At 43.9% G+C, this 18,851-nt stretch overlaps 1 protein-coding gene across 11 annotated transcripts in view; it reads right to left on the bottom strand.

Annotated features, from left to right (window-relative positions):
• TBC1D1 (TBC1 domain family member 1) overlaps positions 1–18,851 on the bottom strand; it is a 226,405-nt gene that overhangs the window by 131,893 nt on the left and 75,661 nt on the right. For 2 of the 11 annotated variants that reach the window (XM_005207840.5, XM_024993033.2), the window contains exon 1: positions 15,523–15,773. The exons of 8 other annotated variants lie outside the window; for them this stretch is intronic. In XM_005207840.5, the coding sequence (XP_005207897.1) occupies positions 15,523–15,552 (30 nt within the window). In that variant the 5' untranslated portion in view covers positions 15,553–15,773. Of the gene's footprint in view, positions 1–15,522; positions 15,774–16,162; positions 16,363–18,851 lie in introns of those variants that run through there. One more of the 11 variants, XM_024993032.2, reaches the window with a different exon arrangement.

The raw sequence follows: 18,851 nt of genomic DNA, 5'->3' as shown, positions 1-18,851 counted from the left end.
GACAAAAAGCTACAGACGGCAGACTTTGGTACACACAAGTGTGGGCTGGACCTCAGGCTCTGCCTGCCCTGTGGGCTGGATGAGCTTGTGCAGTGTGCAACATGCACACAACACGCATACCTGGCGGCCCAACCATAGGCCTGTCACCGGCATCTGTGAGACCCATGGTAGTCTCCAGGAGCATGTCAGAAATTTAAACTTAGTAATGCATGATTGCCAGACTCAACTGCCAGAAGGGGTTCTGGTATGACTTATAAATATTAATTATAAGTCATATTATTTATAGTTCTTAAATTCTGTACCACATTAGCTCTCACAGCATTAAGGGCGTTCTTGAACAAAATCTATCACGTATATTCAAGAATTTTGAACTTCATTCAGGTGAGTGGTAGAAACAGGACTTTTCTCGCATATCATCTCAGTCCTTTTCTTGAAATTGACTATACTCACCAAGGGGCCATCCCTTTTCTTTAACCTTGATCAATAGACACATTAGAACTTTGGCCAATAAAGGATATTAGTTAGAACTGACCTTATTATATATTTCTCATCTAACATATTTTATATTTTATGTTTACCAAGTGTAACAATAACAATACTATTAGCTGGTCCTTGATTTTTCTCAGAAGTTATGTTAGACAACTTCAGTAAATGTTTTAAAAACTCAGACTGTATCCTGGCACAGGATAGCTCAAAGGTAGAGTAAAAGAGGTAACACTGAAAGACTGGAATTGACATATATACACTATTATACATAAAATAGATACTAAACTAATAAGGACCTACTGTTAGTCAAAGGTATGGTTTTTCCAGTAGTGATATATGAATGTGAGAGCTGGACCATAGAAAAGGCTGAGCACTGAAGAACTGATGCTTTGGAACTGTGGTGCTAAAGAAGACTTTTGAAAGTTCCCTGGACAGCAAGGAGATCAAACCAGTCAATCCTAAAGGAAATCAACCCTGAATTTCATTGGAAGGACTGATACTGAAGCTCCAGCAACAGTTTTTGGCCACTGGAAAAGAGCAGACTCACTGGAAAATATCCTAAAGCTGGGAAAGTTTGAATGCAAAAGGAGAAAGAGGTGGCAGAGGATGAGATGGTTAGATACCATCACCCCATCACCGGCTCAATAAACATGAATTTGAGCAAACTCCGGGAGATACTGGAGGACAGAGGAGCCTGGAGTGCTACAGTCCATGCATGGCATTGCAACAAGTCGGACAAGACTGAGCAACTGAACAACACAGGGAACTCTACTCAACACTCTGTAGTGGCCTGCATGGGAAAAGAATCTTAATGAGAGTGGATATATGTGTATGCATAACTGATTCACTTTGTAGGACACCTGAAACTAACAGATTGTAAATCAACTATACTCATATTTAAAAAAATTTTTTTGAAGCAGAATTAAGTGGCAAATACTTTCTTCCTCAATTTAGAGATGAAGGAAATCAATCCCAAACATGTACACAAGACAAATATGAACCGTGCAAAGCTGCAGGTAGAATGAAGTTCTTCAAGTGTCAATTCCTAACCAGCCCCAGCCCTCAGCTAACGTTTCTCCTCCTTCCTAACCCACTAACCCTTCTGGTTTGTGAGAAAGAAAATCTGATCTTGTCCAAGAAACCAACCATCCCTCCACTGGCAGTTTCCTCAAGACCAGCTACTCATGTGTCACATTGAAGGGAATAAACTGCAGTTCTCTTTAAATCACTTCTAGTTCCAAAATCCTACTATACAAACAAATTGGCTAATCAAATGAAAAAATATATATTTTTTAAATCCCAATATCAGGAATGTGGTGCTATGTATAAAACATTTACATAAGTTGAAAAAAAACCCTCAACTGGGTAGGTACCCACGGGGTAGATACAGCATGCCAAAAGTTCATGTGAAAAAGATTTAAAGATTTCAGTTGACTGTAAGCCCAGGATAAGCCAACAGAACAGCCTGGATACCAGAAGAAGGAAAAAAGAACAAAAAACTCATGACAATAGGAGAAATGTTATCCTGACATTAAAGAGGCCATGGCCCCACCATCCACCCCGCTCATCAGGCCACACAGCAAGTTTCAGTTTCAGAAGACCTTAAAAGCAGAGGTAGTAAGAATGGCAAGGTGCCTGCAAATCCATGAATAGAGCCTGGGGGACCAAGCCATGAGCTTATAGCTCAGGCAGAAAAACAGAATACATGCCACTGCCTTAGCAAGCAGGTCGAAGGGAAAAACATGGGCTTCAAGGTGAGACACAGTGAGAGAGAGCTCTGCTCAAGTGTAGAAGGGTGGGGGCATCTTGGGATGCTGAGCCTCCTGGAAGGGATGGGAGCACAGCTTCAGGGTTCAGAGCCTAGGGCCCCCTTACAGACAGGCACCAGGACCACCTACTCCAGGCGCCCCCAAAGCAGCACTTCCCCCGGCTAGAATTGGACAGAGTAGTTCCTCCTCCCCGCCTGCACCCCACCAGGTTCCTCTACTGACTGAAACTTCATTAGCCCAGATATTTTACAATCAGGAACATTCCTAGAGAACCAACACTGAAACCAAGGCTGACAAGAGATAAAGGCGTAGGTGTGCCAGCCAAGAGCTGCTGCTAGGAATGTGTTCAAGGCTTTGTTGTTTCTCTCGTGCCAAGGGGACAGCTAGTATGTGAGAAGCTTCCCAGCCTAACCTACCACAGACTGATCCCATGATAAAGGAACAATCATTCCACCTACCAAGCAGGAACTACAGTCTCTGAATCCAAAAGACATTTTCAAATGTGGGATTTCATCTTGATTTACAAAGAGGAGAAAAACAAGCCCCACAGGGAGGGAAAAGGTGAAGAAATTTTGTTGATGTAATCCCCTCCTTTAGACTAGTACAGTCTAAAGACTGGAACAGTAAAAGACACCTCCATTTCAGGCATCTCAGAGAAAACTATTATGTTCTGCTTTTCTCTCTACTCTCTCTCCAGGAACCTCACCCACTCCCCCAAGGTGAACAAAGATACTTTAGCATAACCCTGAACTCTTTCCTAAACTTGACTCAACTTTTTTTTTTTTGGTGAAACAAGTTTGACTTAAATTTCTTTTTTTTTTTTTTAAGCCCTCCTCGGCCCCAGACCGGGAGGACGGAAGAGAAGGGGTTTCTAGCGGTCCCGGCAGCGGGAGGGGGAGGCGGCTGCCCCGGGTGCCAGGCTCTCCGAGCGCAGCACTCCGCGGCGCGCCGACACCCCCTCCCCCAGCCGGCTGCCTCTTGACTTAAATTTCTAATCACCTCTCTGAGAATCGCCCAGACTTTGGGCACGCTGACCTTAAAACATCCAAATCAAGCTCATTCTCTTTGCCCTAAAACAGGTCTCTCTCATTTCCTTGTTTCCCAACTGCTTTCCAGGCAACTGGTGTGAAAACCTGCTAAGTGCCCTCTACTCTTCTCTCTTTCTCCATTTTTCAGTAAGCCATCAGGATACAGTCTCTCTCACTAGGTGCCAAAACCTAGTTTTGGCTAAAAAACCCTCAAGCACTGGTCTAGGCCTATACTTCACTCAGATCACAGCAAGACCCTCATCCTTCCCCCAGCCCCGCCTCTGGCTTCTAGCAGTACTCCCCTCCCACACTCTCCACTGGCAGCCTCCTCTTTCACTCAACCAACTGTCCAGGGCTTCTCTCCAATGTCTACCGTAACACTGATCCCCCCAGCCTGACCCGCAGAGCCTCCACACCGGGGCATGAACGCTCCGACAGGCCAAGCTCGGTTTGGCAGGGAGGGTCACAGCTCCACTCACACACGTCCCTGGCCTTTGCTCATTTGGAAGTCCGCCTACATGCCTTTGCTCACTCGAGCTGCTTCTTCCATCCAAGCACTCCCTCTCACCCCTGGATGCAACTCTCAGACCACTCATTTCATCTGTTCATTTTCTCAGGAAACGAAGCCCCAGGGGCCTGGAATGACAGGCATCAGGTCACAGGCTGGGCTAGACAGAGCTGACCTCTCTCCCTTTAGGGCTTTTTCCCTAGATCACACCAGGTCCCCATGATTTGCTTTTTAAAAAAAGATGAAATAAATACCTTGGCTTGAAATGTCTTAATTAGACTAAACTTCTAAGCCCACCAAATTAAAAAAAAAAAAAAAAAAAAGGCACAGTGCCCACATTTCCAGTAACTTGGGGATTTCCCTTAAAAGACTCACAAGCCCTGCTGGCTGCACTTTCCAGTTTAACCACTAAGACTATGTGGATGTGAAAGCTCTGGCGCCCAGCCTGGGGTCTGCCCCAAGGACCTGAGAGCAGATTCACCTTGCCCCTACAGAGAGGAGCCAGTTGTACTCTACAGCCTCTGTTTATTCAATCAGGGTTAAAACCAAAAAAATTGTTAGATCTACAGAGCCCTGAAAACCTGCTGAAAGAGGGGCTCCAGGACACTGCAGGCTTTCATAACACCTACATCCAAACCACATCTCTGGCTCCTGTCGGGAGGGACAATACTTAAGATGTGTACGACCGGTTCCGACTATGCCTGCTGATTAAAGTCAACAGTGAGACTGTCAAGTAGGATTTACTGCATTTTGAAAATTATGACCTCCATGGACCAGAAGGCTACTCATGTGTTGAGAGCCCCAGCCCCAGCCCACTTGATTGTGAGACTTCTGTGCACAGACCACTGCACACACCTACCCGCCCTCCCCTCTGAGAGCCAGGAATTACATCTTTCTCATCCTGGCATCTGTGTCCCAAGTGCCAGGTTCAGAGAAGACACACCACCAGTGTGTGCTGACTGACACTGAACTTGAAAAAAAAGCTGGATTTCTTGGCCAAGAATGTCTGGAAATACCACAGGACTCCCCGAATAGTGTGGTAATTGCAAAATAATTAATACAGAGTTGTATGCTTTGGTTGTCTAGCACAGTGACCTCTTGCTCTGGGGCAAAAAACCCAGAGATTACATCTCAAGTAGTCTAAGCACTATAGAATGGGTAAAATCACACCCTGTAATGATGCTCTTTCAGTTACACTAAAACTGCGTGATACACCGTCACTGAGACTCCAGCGTACTTGACATTCTCATGTACTCCCTTCATTCCTCTTCAAATGCAGGAACAGTACTACGGCTATTTTTAGAACTATAAAAGGGTTCTGACCATACCAAAAGCACTAGCAAACTTCATGTTCATTACACAATCCATTTAGTAATAATCAAAACACAAAGAGCCACAAACTCATTACTCATAAGCAAGTTTTTGGTTTGCACTTCTGAAGTCACATTATACAATCAAAGCTCTAATATTTCAAATCTGGAAACTTACATGTGTAAGAAAGCAAAAAACCTGACACAATAGAGACCATAATAGACCTGTGCAAAATGTCCCTAAGCAAATATTGTCTCAAAGATCTTAGGATTTATTTTCACCTAATGACTGATTTCCTCTGGGTCCACCCTGTGAAAAGAACTTCCGCAAAATACCATTTGGCTGATTCTTATCTGCCTACAATTATGAACTCTGCTAAACAAATAAACTTCCTTCCCATTTTTAAAGTTTTTCCAAAATTGGAGAATCGACATCTTTGGGGGTCACACTATTTTCTGAACTTGAAATAGCACTGGCAATGAAGGAATTCTTCACAGTATTTTGAGACAAGAAAAGGACTTCAGAAAGGGTGGCACAGCTGCTCCCTACCTCTATTTTAGGGAAGGGGAAGTCAAGGCACAATTGTCCCGCTGGGTCAGGTCACAGAGATGGCTGGTGGCAGAGGCCAGCCTAATTTTCTCTGTCCTGTTATTCCCTTATTGGAGCTAAATGACTTGTGACCTAAAAAGCATTATGATCTTGTTCTGCACAAGTGAATCAGGACTTATGTTTAATTCATGCAGAATGTGATAAAACAACAGGAAAAAAAAAAACCCCTTGATACCAAGGTGAGTACCCAGTGATGCAAAGAGCTCTGGTCTGAGTCAGAACACCTTGCATTAATCTCAGTTGTCACTTCAGGGAAACCACCTCATCTCTGGAGGACCCAATGTTTTCATCTTTCAGAAAAGGGAACGGAACTAATAAGCAACTGTGAAAGTCATCTCCATCTCTAAATGCAATGAAAAAGATGATGGTGATGCCTCACACTCAGTAAGTGCTTGATCTGAGCCAGACGTTGTTCTAAGTATCTTATGTGGGTAAATCCTCAACAGCCTGGAAGATGGCTCTTAGCCCCATTTTGAAGATGAACACATTCATGCTTTAAGAGAACTTATGTGTCCAAGGTGGCACCTCCACTGGGAACAGATGGAGAGGAGATCCATCCAGGCCAGTGGGTCCAGAGGCCCTCTCTTCCTTATCAGAGGTAGACAGTCTAAGATGACCGCCCTGACTTGCAATAACAAGAGATATTTCAAACTGAGAACAATCATTGAGATCATTCAACATGATGTCCTATGAGACCAAAGGTCAAGGCCCAGGGAAGTACAACTCTGATGTATGAGTCAAATTCAATGGAAACGTATGACTCCATCCACCCCACTGCCTGGACCAGCCCACTCTAAAGAGTGCTCGACAGTGTACATTCACTCACCTCATCTCATGTGACACCCAAGCAGAATTGCACGGTTGGCAGCAGAGCAGAGGTTACCATTCCCATGGCATTGAGCCAAGACTAAACAGCAACACCAGCAAACCTGGGCCTCCAAGCCACACCTTCAGCTTCCTGTCTGGTGTCCTGTCGCTGGCTGGAGGAGATGCCACTACGGTAGGAAGCTCTGGAATAATTCTTAACATAAAGAGCACTTTCCAGTAATCTCAATAGCTATGACAAGCTGCCTAACTTCTCTGAATTCAGTTTCTTCATACACTTTTCCCAACAAGGAGGAAAGAAGGAATAATACCACTACTTCCAGGATTCCCTGGAAGCTGACTACTCTCAACATAATAGCTAGCACATATTAACTGCTCAGAAATGTAATAATCTCTTCCTTCCTATGGCTGCACTAATGTTATAAATCTACTCTGTAAGTAATGCTTCTCTGAGAAAACTCGCTCTTTCTTACTGGAGGAGAAGAGCTATAGCATACACACCTGCCTCGTCTTCCACAGGACACCCTCTTGGTAGTGGGAGCCCAGGACTGGGAGGTATGTCACCTCACTGGACTTTGGCAACTTCCACTCTCTTCAAATAATCAGAACCTGGTTTCTTCCTGTACAAAGTTCACAGAACTGGTCAAGCCTCCCAGGCTCTTGAACATCTACGCCAATGACACTCTTTCATATGTTAGAGAATCTCCATCCACCTCAACAGACTACTCAATTTATGCCTCTTTTCTTTGCCTATTTCCTTGCAGGCCCCTTGATCTACTCTGAAATGCACATGCGTACACTCAGGTAGCTAACCAAAATATTCTCAATGACAGTCTACTGATAGACATGCATACTTTTGATTTTAGTAAAATAATTTAGAGAGAAAGTACAAACAAATCAGCAGGACATTAACAAAGCGTGCAAAAAACCCAGGGATCCGGGACCTTGAGTTTAAGTTCTACCATAACAAGATATGTGATCTTGTTCAAATAAAGTCACCTTGTTCAAATGAAGCCCTGGGTCTCAGTTTCCTCATGTAGAAAAGGGAAAATGGCTTTCCATTCCAGTATAACCAGCATGACCACCATACCACAGTTATCAATAGGTGTGTCCACGCGCTCGGATGTGCTGGATGAAAGAAGAGAGTCACTCTTAATTCTGCATCTCCTGGTATCTGGGTAATTTACTTAACAGGACCTGTCTTCCTTAAGGTTAAAAAAAAAATCACTGGTCTCAAAAGCAAAGCAAACAGAGTTAGAGAGCAGCCCTGAAAAATACTAAAATATGATGGAAAACTACCAAGAGTATATCCTAACTTTTTTCAATCATGTTTCTTTAAAGACTTAGTTCAAATATCCTCTCCTCTCAAGTCTCCCTGACTCCCTGTGCATATCTGTATTATCACACTAAATTCAACTATCTTCATAGGCGTCCTCTTCCTGCTAAACTGCAAGCTGCTCAAAGGCTAAGCCTGTGTCCTGTCTCCTCTGGATCCACGGCACCTACCACCACGCATTCACAAAAACCATGAACTACAAACTCAACCACATTTTAAATAGTTTACATTTGCAGACAGTCTTCATAATTTCTTATGCAAAATTTGACATTCCATTTGAAAATAAGACCTATAAAAAAGAGATACAGATAAATACAAAACACATTATTAATTTTACAGATGAAAAAGGCTCAGCCCAGCTCAAAGTGAACAAGGCCTGTGAGTCTAATTCCATCGCAACATGTAACAGACAAAAAATACTCTGCAGAAGTACCAAAGTGCACGATAACGAAGGAAATTTTTTTCATCACATTTTTCTTATAAATCTAACAAAGTAGTGTAGATTGCTAATTCATCAATCTTTCAAAAGCAAATACAGAGGTAACAGAAATAATAACAGAAAGGTACTTAAGTCTAAAGACACAAATAGAACCGAATAAATTTTTTTGCTTTTCTGTAACTTTTATAAATGTTCCTGAATACCAATGTATATTATGAAATAAAATTTAAAAAGACTATTATTTCTACTCCTTAAAAGTTATCAAAAGAAAGAAAGGGTTCCACATCATGTATCAATAGGGAAATGCAAATTAAAGCAACAAAGAGATATTATTATACATCTATCTGAATGGCCACAATCTGGAACACTGGCAATACTAAACACTGACAAGGATGTGGAGTAAAAGGAACTCTCACTCACTGCTGGTGGGAATGCAAAATGGTATGGCCACTCTGGAGAACAGTTTGGCAGCTTCTTAGAAAACTAAACTTACTCTCACCATATGATCCCACACTCCTTCTCCCTGATGTTTACCCAAAAAAAGCTGAAAGCGTATGTCCATACAAAAACTGACACAAAGATGTTTATAGCAGCTTATTCATAACCGCCAAAACTTGGAAGCAACTGAGAGGTCCTTCTGTAGACGAATAAACTGGTACATCCAGACAATGAGATATTATTCAGTACTAAGAAATGAATGATCAAGCCATGAAAGACACTGAAGAAACTTATATGTACATTACTAAGCGAAGGAAGCCAATCTGAAAAGAATGAATACTTTTAGGATTTCAATTATACAACATTTTGGAAAAGGCAAAACTATAAATATTGGCAGTTGCCAGGGGCTGGAAGAAGGGATGAAAAGCATTGCACAGAGAATTTTTAGGGCAGTGAAACTATTCATTGTGATATTACAGATACATATGATTACACACTTATCCAAACGCATGGAATGTACAACCCTAATAATGAACCACAGTGTAAACTATGGACTTTGGGTGATAATGATATATCAATGCAAGTTCATCAATTGTGACAAATGTACCACACTGATTAGGGATACTGATAACAGGGGAGGCTGTTGCATGTGTGGGAACTGTATCTTCTCCTCAATATTGCCATGAACTTAAAATTGCGCAAAAAATAAATCTATCCAAAAAAACAAAGCAGGAGATTTGAATCTACTTTTCAATAACAATTTGATGCCTAGTTCATTATATTATCCTAATGGTATTTGGGGCGAAGTTAAATATACTGAAAAAGAGGAAAGGTCATCAAAGTATTTTTTTAATTTAATAAACTGAACAGGGATTTCCCCAGAGTTCCAAAGGTTAGGATGCCACACTCTCACTGATGACAGTGTGGGTTCAATGCCTGGTCAGGGAGCTAAGATTCTACAAGCTGTGGGGTGCGGCCAAAAATGAAAAAAAATAATAAACTGAAGAATTCATATGTAAAATGTTCAAAATTTTTAAAAGGTGCAAGAATATGCAATGCAAATTTTTCCTTCCACTCTTGTTCTCCAGACACCCAATTTCAAAGTTGCTGAGTTTTTTTAAGTCTTATTTCATAGAACACTATTTCCACTACTGTCCTCCCATATAACGTGACTATTCTGAAGTCACAGCATTTGTTTCAAAAAATACGAGCAACTCCTATGTCTAATAGTAGGTATAAAAGGAAATATTTAAATTGAGAACCTTCCTACTCAAAATGTGGTCCCCAGATGGGCAGTATCAGCATCATCACCTGTGAGAAGCTTGTTGCAAATGCAGAATCTTGAGTTCCATCCCAGACCTGCTAAAGCAGAACTATTTAATACTTTTCAAAAAGATGCCCAACTGATTTGTACACACTGGTATACATGACAACACCACCTCTGTTTTCACAGAGTGTACAAGCTAAGAAGATAAAATACTTAAATAATTGCAATGCATGATACACAGACTAGACCCCACAGCTACGAGAGTCTGGGGACTGATCAGTTTTGGTCTCTAATGGTTCCCACTATCGCAAGTAAAATGCCAACTCCTCTGAAGGGGTCTGTATGCCACGCACATCCTGGGCCCTGCACATCTGTTCAGCTCTCCCTCTGCTACTCCCTATAGCAGATTTCCTGCCCGTCTACAAACAGCCTGTCACTGAGGCTCCTCCAACGTGCCTGCACGCCTCTGAACATGCTACCCGAACCACTTTGCACCCCTGAGCTTCCTGGCTACCTCCCCCTTGGGCGCCTTCGGGAGGGGGCAGGAGCCCCTCCCTGCTCTCCCATGGCACAGCACAGCTGGCTGATGTCTACCCTCCCCTGCCAGAGGAGCTCCTGTAGTTATTTTCTATCCAGTTCAGTATGCTCATCCAATGAATGAATGAATGAGTAATCAGAGATGCTTCAGAGAAGGCGTCACCATCAAAAGGACTCAGATGGTCAGAAATGGAAGATCAGAGAAGAGGCACATTTAAGGCTAAGATTGGATTAGGCAATCTATCTAGGAGAACAAACTATAATTTACTTTCTTTCTCATTATGATATCTGCTCCAGGCAGTGTTTCGTTGTGGATTAGATAGGGTTTCTATCCCTGCTTTTCTCCCTTCTCTCATTGAAAAATCAACCTGTGCCCAAATTATTGTCATTCTCAGTAACCAGAGCTCCCCAAGCACAGAGAGAGGCTGTAGCCACCACTGCTCAAACACCCCCACAGGAGCTTGATGGGGGCCATACCAGTTCTGCTTAGCAGAGGCAGCAAATTTTTCAAATTCAAGGAGTGGTTTGGCTATGACAAGTTCTTCCCTCTTCATTAAACTCAAACATGCACTAATTAAAAGTAATTTAAATCTACAGACCAAAAAATATGGTAATACATCTTTTAAAATTTTCCATCTCAACCTAGGACATAATCTCAGCAACAAACCAACATCAGGCTGACTTTAAGCAAGACAGCAATACTGCCACCTATATACTAGCTCTAGTCAGAGTCTCACCTTACAGGAAGGCTGCTGTGCACCAGTTAACAGAAGAGCAAGTCCAACTGGTCAGAGGCACCCAAGGTGGGCTGATCCAGTCTGCAGGAAACCTCAAAGGTAAGTAAATAAGCCGAATGCCAGGACCCAACTGTGCCTGCAAGCTGTGGTTAGCAGCAGCTGAGCAAAGAACAAATTGTGCTTGTATTCAATACAGAAGAAGCAATTTGCTACTCAGTCATTTGCACCAATCTCAGACACCGGGTCACAGTCATTCCAGAAGACAGAGAATAATTACATATCCAAGGCATCACTACCACCTCCTGAACCACACCAGCCTCATAAGCGGTCCCCCTGGCTTCCCAAAGCAGACATCACTCCTAGCTTTCACACCCACAGCACTTAGAAGCAACCCCTGCACAGCACCCTGGAACCCTCTACAGTCTGGCCCACATCAGCCCTTCCTGACTCACGACCCAGCTCTCTCAGGCATCACCTGCCTTCCTCCTGCTGCTGTACCAGGCCCACCTACAGGCCTTGTTCCCTGCTGGCCTCTCTTCCTGGTACTTCTTTAGGGACCTATTACCACTCAGGTGAAATGCCACCTCAGCCCCAGGCACTCCCCACCAAACCTACCTTGTTAACTTTCCTTCCTAACACTCACCACCATCTGCAATTATTACAGTTATTTATTTGCTTCCTTCACTGCTGTCTCTCCTGTCTAGAATTTGAGTCATGAAAACAGGGGCCTGGTGTGCCTGTTCACTGCTCAATCTCAGGTCCTCAATCAACACCTGGCACATAGTAGGTGCTTAGTAACTAGATCCGTGTTGAATACATTTGTTAACTTGTTGAATGAATAATGGCTATAAACCCAGGTTCTAAGCAAGGTCAAAATAAGAAAAAGCCTGGTTTTACATAAAATATATATTAGTGATTGAGTATGAATTTACAAAAGGACTCCTTTCCTAATATATTTTTAAATATTACAAAGCATCAGTGTGTACACTTTTTAAAAGATAAACTTTTAGTGCAAAATGAGCTAACTCCTCCAGGGCATGAATAGTGAGTGCCTGGTGCACAGATGGCACTCACTAAGTATCTGCTGAATATATACAGAAGCATTGGAGAATAGCTTAATACAAGGCATGAGCTACATGAAACTCGACTTGGATTTGAAAACAGCAAATTTGGCTATATTTAGCTCCCATTTTCTATTTTATCTGACAAATTGACATGTACATTTTAAATCCACTAATTTGAGATACTAGCAGTAATCTTAGCCATTGTTTTTATAGGCAGTAGAGATCCAAGGAAGTTCAGAAAATTATCTGGCAGTTCTGTTGCTGTTAGTCTTCACAAACAGGGAAGTAGACGCATAGAAATACTCAATAGATTACTCAGAACTGCCAGGGATGTCTGTGGATTTAATATAAAAATCACAGAGCTTGAGAAATTTGTTTTTATTTAACGGTGTAATCTACATAAAAACTCTGGTATCCCTGATGAAAGACTAATCAAGAAATCATACCTCAAAAAAATACAATAAAATAAAGAAATCACACCTCCATAAACCTGGCTCCATTTTCAATATAATGCACACCTGCCTTAATGCTCCAAGACATGTCTAATATTTAAAAGGTATGTTAATTTTTCTTTTAACAGATAATCTCTTTGAAATAAAATTCTTCCCTTTTTTGGCTTTATTCGTACATGATAAAATGACTCTCTCTACATGTTCAGTATTCACACACTATTAATGCATCACCAAAGAAAACCAAATTCAAGTTCAGGTCACCACCTGCATCAAGTAACAGACATCTACTCCCAAGTAACAGACATCTATTCCCCTTCTTCTTCGCTAACAGATGTTGGGCTGCAAATTACAAAGGTCAAATTAGGAATTTTTAATAGATGTGCAAGCGATTGTGTGAGGTGTGTGCTCGCGTGCATTTGTGAGATCTTGAAGGGTCATTCTAAAATCTAACATAAATGCACTTTGGGAGTAGGCACATTCTGTACCGTATCTGTGCCTCGTTTCTACTTTTTTTGTTTTGTTTTCTTTTTTTTTTTTTATTGTCACTAGTTACTTCGTTTCTACTTTTAAAACATTTCCTAGTCTATAAGGCAAAGTGTGTTAATGACTTGTCTCTTAACTGAACACCAAATAGGTTCCATAGAAAGCCATTCTTATAATTATAACCCCAAGAAATGAACTTTCAAACAGTAACTTCATATTCTAAAAGTGCTCACAGAATAACACAGTCTACAAAAATCAGTTATAGGGTGCAATTTACAATAGCACAAGACCTAGAAATGAAATACAAAAGAATAACATTTCTTAAAATTATGCTGACAACTGATAACTTTGCTCCAAAAACATTTCATAGTTGTTTGCTATTGTTCTGTAGTTTAAACAATTTTGGAATAACATGATTCAGAACTTAGATCAAGTTGGTCACATGCTGTTCATTTTTTACATGAACTTTTCAAAAGTACTGCCAGTTGTGGAAAGCTGACAATCCTTACAAAATCCTTGATTTTTTTTTTTTTTAATAAGGCTTTGGTTTGCCGTTTTCAAAGTTCACCACACTCCTATAGTGTAAAGCATCTTATATTGTATGCTTTAGGAAAGTACATAAAACTATAAAACAGTATTAGCAGTAAGGTTTTTTTAGATTTACCTCTTGATTTTGAAATAAAACAAGTCTTTTTTTTTTTTTTCTTACTCCTTTTGGCCTTACAGTATAATTTTTTTTTTTCTTACTCCTTTTGGCCTTACAGTATAACAGTATAGTAATATTGGGTTGGCCAAAAAGTTTGTTCGGGTTTTTCCATGCGATGTCACCAAAAAACGAACTTTTTTGCCCAACCCAATATAGAAGCAGATTCAAATCCTCAACCTAGAATGAGTAACAGAATACTCAGGCAACACACCCTGAATTACTTTTTAAATCATATGACATTTTTAAACTTCAGCATTATTTGGAAAAGCCAACAAGTTATCACTTCAAGCCAGAAAATCTGGGCATTATCAATTTGTCTTCAGTACAAAACTGCTTCACAACGACTCAAAACACGTTTGAAAGTCACTTCACTTTTACTACTAGCTGTGTTTCAGCAACTGAAGATTCTGGTGGGCAAGAGGAGACAGTAGGATATAGTACCTGTCTAATAACTAGTGTTATCTGGTTCCTGCGTCTCTATTTTATTATCACTTACATGACAGGCAAAGCCTATCGGCCTCATATAAAGGTATTTGTAAAAATGTACTTTTAACACTCTAAAAGCACTGCATCATAACTAGACGTACCACCACCTATTATTTGTAAAGGGTCACAGAACGGCTAACGGGTTCTCTCAGTGAGTTTAATTTAATTGCTCAACCAACTTGCCATACACCAAGAGCGAGCCCTGCGAAGGGGCTGGCAGAGAGAGGAGCCCGCTGGACTCGAGAAAGGTGCCCCATTAGCCCGCCGGCCTGTAGAGGCTTCAAGAGTTGCATCGTTCAAAGCACACAACACCTGGCACTCTGGGAGGATATTATTCTATCACTGCCTTCTCAAACTGGTGGGAACTCTAGAAATCCACTCCAATCCCTTCATTTTTGGAATAGCAGAATTGGCCTGGACTTGTAACGCTTAGTGATTCTGAAGGCGCCAATGTTCTGAAAATAAAACTTCAAAGAAATAAAAAACTTAGATTTAAAATTCAGACCCCCCGCAAACCTGCCCTTGAAAACCAGGGAGTTAAAGACAAAAGACAGACATCTTCTAAGCGCACCGAGTTCAGCCTCCGGGCATCCTCCGTGCACGGTCCCGACAACCGAGCACAAACCTGTCTGTATAGGGGATGCTGACACGCGAGGTCCCGCCGCCTGGACACGCCTCGCGGGGAATCCGGGGCGCGCTGGGGGCCGCAGAAGCCCACCCGCCCGGTGTCGAGCCTCACTCTCCCCACCTGTGAACTGGGCGTGAGGCCCCTGGCTCTTTCTCCCCACAGGGAAGAAAGTCTAATGAATGAGAACCACCTGGTGAGCGACCCGGACCGCGCTGGCCGCTCTCCGGACGCGGTCCCCGAGCAAGGGGCGCCCCTCGCCGCGGTCCGATCCCACCCCCACCAAGCTGCAGACCCCCAGCGGCCCGGACGCCCGGCAGCCCCACGGTTACCAAGGTTCCCCGAGCCACGCCCGCCGGGACGCTAGCTCCCGGGCGGTCCGCTACCGTAACGGGCGCCGGCCCGACGCCGCCTACCTTGGCCACCCAGCTGAACAATGGTGACATCGCGGGCCGGGCGGCGGCTCGTCGCCCGCAGCTCCCGCTCACTCCCTCCGCCGGCCCGAGCGGCGGCGGGCAGCCAGGAGCGGGCTCGGAGCGCGGCGGGGCCGGGGCATGGCTCCCCCCTCGGTGGTGGCGGCGGTGGCGGCGGCGGACTCCTCCCCGCTCGTCACTGCCCGGAGAGGTCGCGCCCGCGGGGCTGCCCAGCCGAGGAAAGGGAAGTGGGTGGGGAGAGCGGGGGAGGGGAGCGGAGGGGAGGGAGCGCGGCCGACCCCGCCCCCACCCCGCCCACCCCCACGCTCGCCTCGCGGCGGGAAGTTGGGACCCGCGGGGGTCGCCCTCCTCCGGGACGCCCCCGGCTGCGCGGGTATCGGGGGAGGGGTCGTAAACCCTGAGGGCTTAGGGACGCGGCTTTCTAGGCCTTCGGGGTCCGTTTGGCCCAACTTTGAAAAAACTAGGAATTCCTCTCCCAGAGGTTTGATGAAAGCCCCAGAGCCGGAGCCGACACAAAACCCGCCCAACTTTCCAGGGGTTACCCCCACCCCCATGGCTTTGCTTCCTAAACGCTCCAGATTGCTAGTAACAAAAGGCCTAGTGTTTCCCTAACTCCTAATACCTTTATATAATCAAAGGTGGTTTTCTTGTAGTCAGAAAACTCAAATGTTGAGACTAGAGAAGGCGCGGTGGAGAAAGAACCTTCAGTTCCTGCCAGCCTGGAGATTTCAGCAACGTGAGACATGTTGGTTTCACCAGTTTTCTTCTCTCCAAGGCAAGATGATAAGCCGTGTAGTCACTTTATTGCTACAAAGGTTAAGCTGAGTTTCAAACTCAGACACCCAAGAGCTGCACATTAAAAAAAAAAAGAAAAAAGGCTAAAGGTCACAATGTGTAAATATAGATATATGTGTCATATGGAGCCACTCACTGAATGCCTCAGACCAAGTAGCCACCCTAGAACCAGAATTCTGATTCTTTCCTTTTTTATATTAATTGTGCCCTATCTTCATGGGGGGCTTCCCCATGGCTCAGTTGTAAAGAATCTGCCTGCCAATGCAGGAGACTGGGGTTCCATCCCCGGGTCAGGAAGATGGAGAAAGAAATGGCAACCCACTCCAGTATTCTTGCCTGGGAAATCCCATGGACAGAGGAGCCTGGCGGGCTACAGTCCCTGGGGTGGCAAAAGAGTTGAACATAAGTAGAGACTAAACAACAGTCTTCATGGGACATTTTTATGGCGTTTCCCAAATGCCTGTCATCTTGAGTTAGATGGGTATATTCATTATTTATCGCTACATGACAAATTACCCCAAAACTTAGAAACTGAGAACAGCAGTTTCTGTGGGTCAAAAATCCAGCAGCATCTTAGCTGGGCACCTCTGGCTCCAGGTCTGTAGCTGGGTCTGCAGGCATCTCAAGACCGAGCTGGAACTGAAGCATCCACTTACAAGCTCACACACAGTTGTTCCCAAGATTCAGTTCGTTGCAGGCTCTTGGGCTCAGGGTCTCAGTTTCTTGCTGCAGCATATGGTTCTCCCCATAAAACTGCTCACAGAATGACAGCTTGCGCACCCCCAGGATCCAAGAAAGAGCAGGTGTCCAAGAAGGAAGTCAATGGTTTTGTAAACCACAGAAGTGACATCCCAAAACTTCTGCAGCATTCAGTCTAATCTACACTCAAGGCAAGGGTATGAGGGCATAAATACCAAGAAGACCACACAAAAGGAAAGGGTGTCTTCTTTTTCTTCTCCCAGGTGGGGTGCATGGGAACAAGATAAATGATAAAGTCATGGTGAATGTCAAGAGTGACATCATTCTAACAAAGCCTACCTGGCTACTTGAAAAGAGCCTTCAGAGCATCTTTGTTGCTTAGTCGATAAGTCGTGTACAATTCTTTTGCGACCCCATGGACTGTAGCCCACCAGGCTCCTCTGTCCATGGGATTTCCCAGGCAAGCATATTTGACTGGGTTGCCATTTCCTTCTCCAGGGGATCTTCCCAACCCAGGAATGGAATCAGAGTTTCCTGCATCTGGCAGGAATTCCTGTATTGGAATACAGGAATCTATTCCTGTGTTGGCAGGTGGATTCTTTACCACTGAGCCACCAGGGAAGCCTTTGGAACATCTTGCTGCTGCTGCTGCTAAGTCGCTTCAGTCGTGTCTGACTCTGTGTGACCCCATAGACAGCAGCCCACCAGGCTCCCCTGTCCCTGGGATTCTCCAGGCAAGAACACTGGAGTGGGTTGCCATTTCCTTCTCCAATGCATGAAAGTGTAAAGTGAAAGTGAAGTCGCTCAGTCATGTCCGACTCAGTGATCCCATGGACTGCAGCCTACCAGGCTCCTCCGCCCATGGGATTTTCCAGGCAAGAGTACTGGAGTGGGGTGCCATTGCCTTCACCGTTGGAATATCTTCAGTTCAGTTCAGTTCAGTCGCTCAGTTGTGTCCAACTCTTTGTGACCCCATGAATCAGCACGCCAGGCCTCCCTGTCCATCACCAACTCCCGGGGTTTACTCAAATTCATGTCCATCGAGTCGGTGAGTTAGGGAAGTGCTATTCTTTCATTCATTTCAGCAGTAACGTTCCCTAGAGGTGGAAAGGGGGAGTGCATTTGCAACCATCTAACTAAATCTTTCCGTGTTATCACATTACTTCCCCCAAGCAAGCAGAAGAGATAGAGCCTGAGAGCTCCATTTAAGTGAGAGCCTTTATGGTCCCTACAGCCTTGCTACTCAAAGTGTGGTCTGTGGATCAGCTGCCTCAGCATCACCTGGCAATTTGTTAGAAATGCAGATACTTGGACCCTGCCCTAATCCCATCCTACAGAGTCACAAGCTTCATTTTACCATGACTCCAAGAGGCTAGGATGCACATAAAGTTTGAAATGCACTAGAATATGAGACACATTGGCCTTAAAATAATGTAACTGCAAACAGTTGAGAGACCAGCTAAAACTGTCCCTCATCTCTGTGATGGTCTGAACTAGCTCAGCAGAGAGACACCTAGTGAGCTAAGGGAAGCAACATCATTTTGCTGGGAGTGGATGAGCAGCTGAGGACCAGCAGGACAAGCTGGATGGATGACAAATGTCACCCTGCATCATCACTCCAATCCCCAGCCTGAGCTCTATGAAAACGACTAGGATTGAGAAGCAACTCAAGGGGAACCCTGAGTGTACTCAGAGGGGAACCTGAAATGTACTAAGGAAACCTGAATTACCTCCAACCGACTGAGATAAACTTTCTGCTTCTATGGCAGGAGGCAGGAAGGCAAAAATAGAGAAATTACCTTAAATTTAGAAAATTG

This window comes from Bos taurus, chromosome 6, assembly GCF_002263795.3.
Source record: "Bos taurus isolate L1 Dominette 01449 registration number 42190680 breed Hereford chromosome 6, ARS-UCD2.0, whole genome shotgun sequence".
NCBI classification, from domain to species: Eukaryota; Metazoa; Chordata; class Mammalia; order Artiodactyla; family Bovidae; genus Bos; species Bos taurus.
This window is presented reverse-complemented; position numbering and strand designations above follow the sequence as displayed.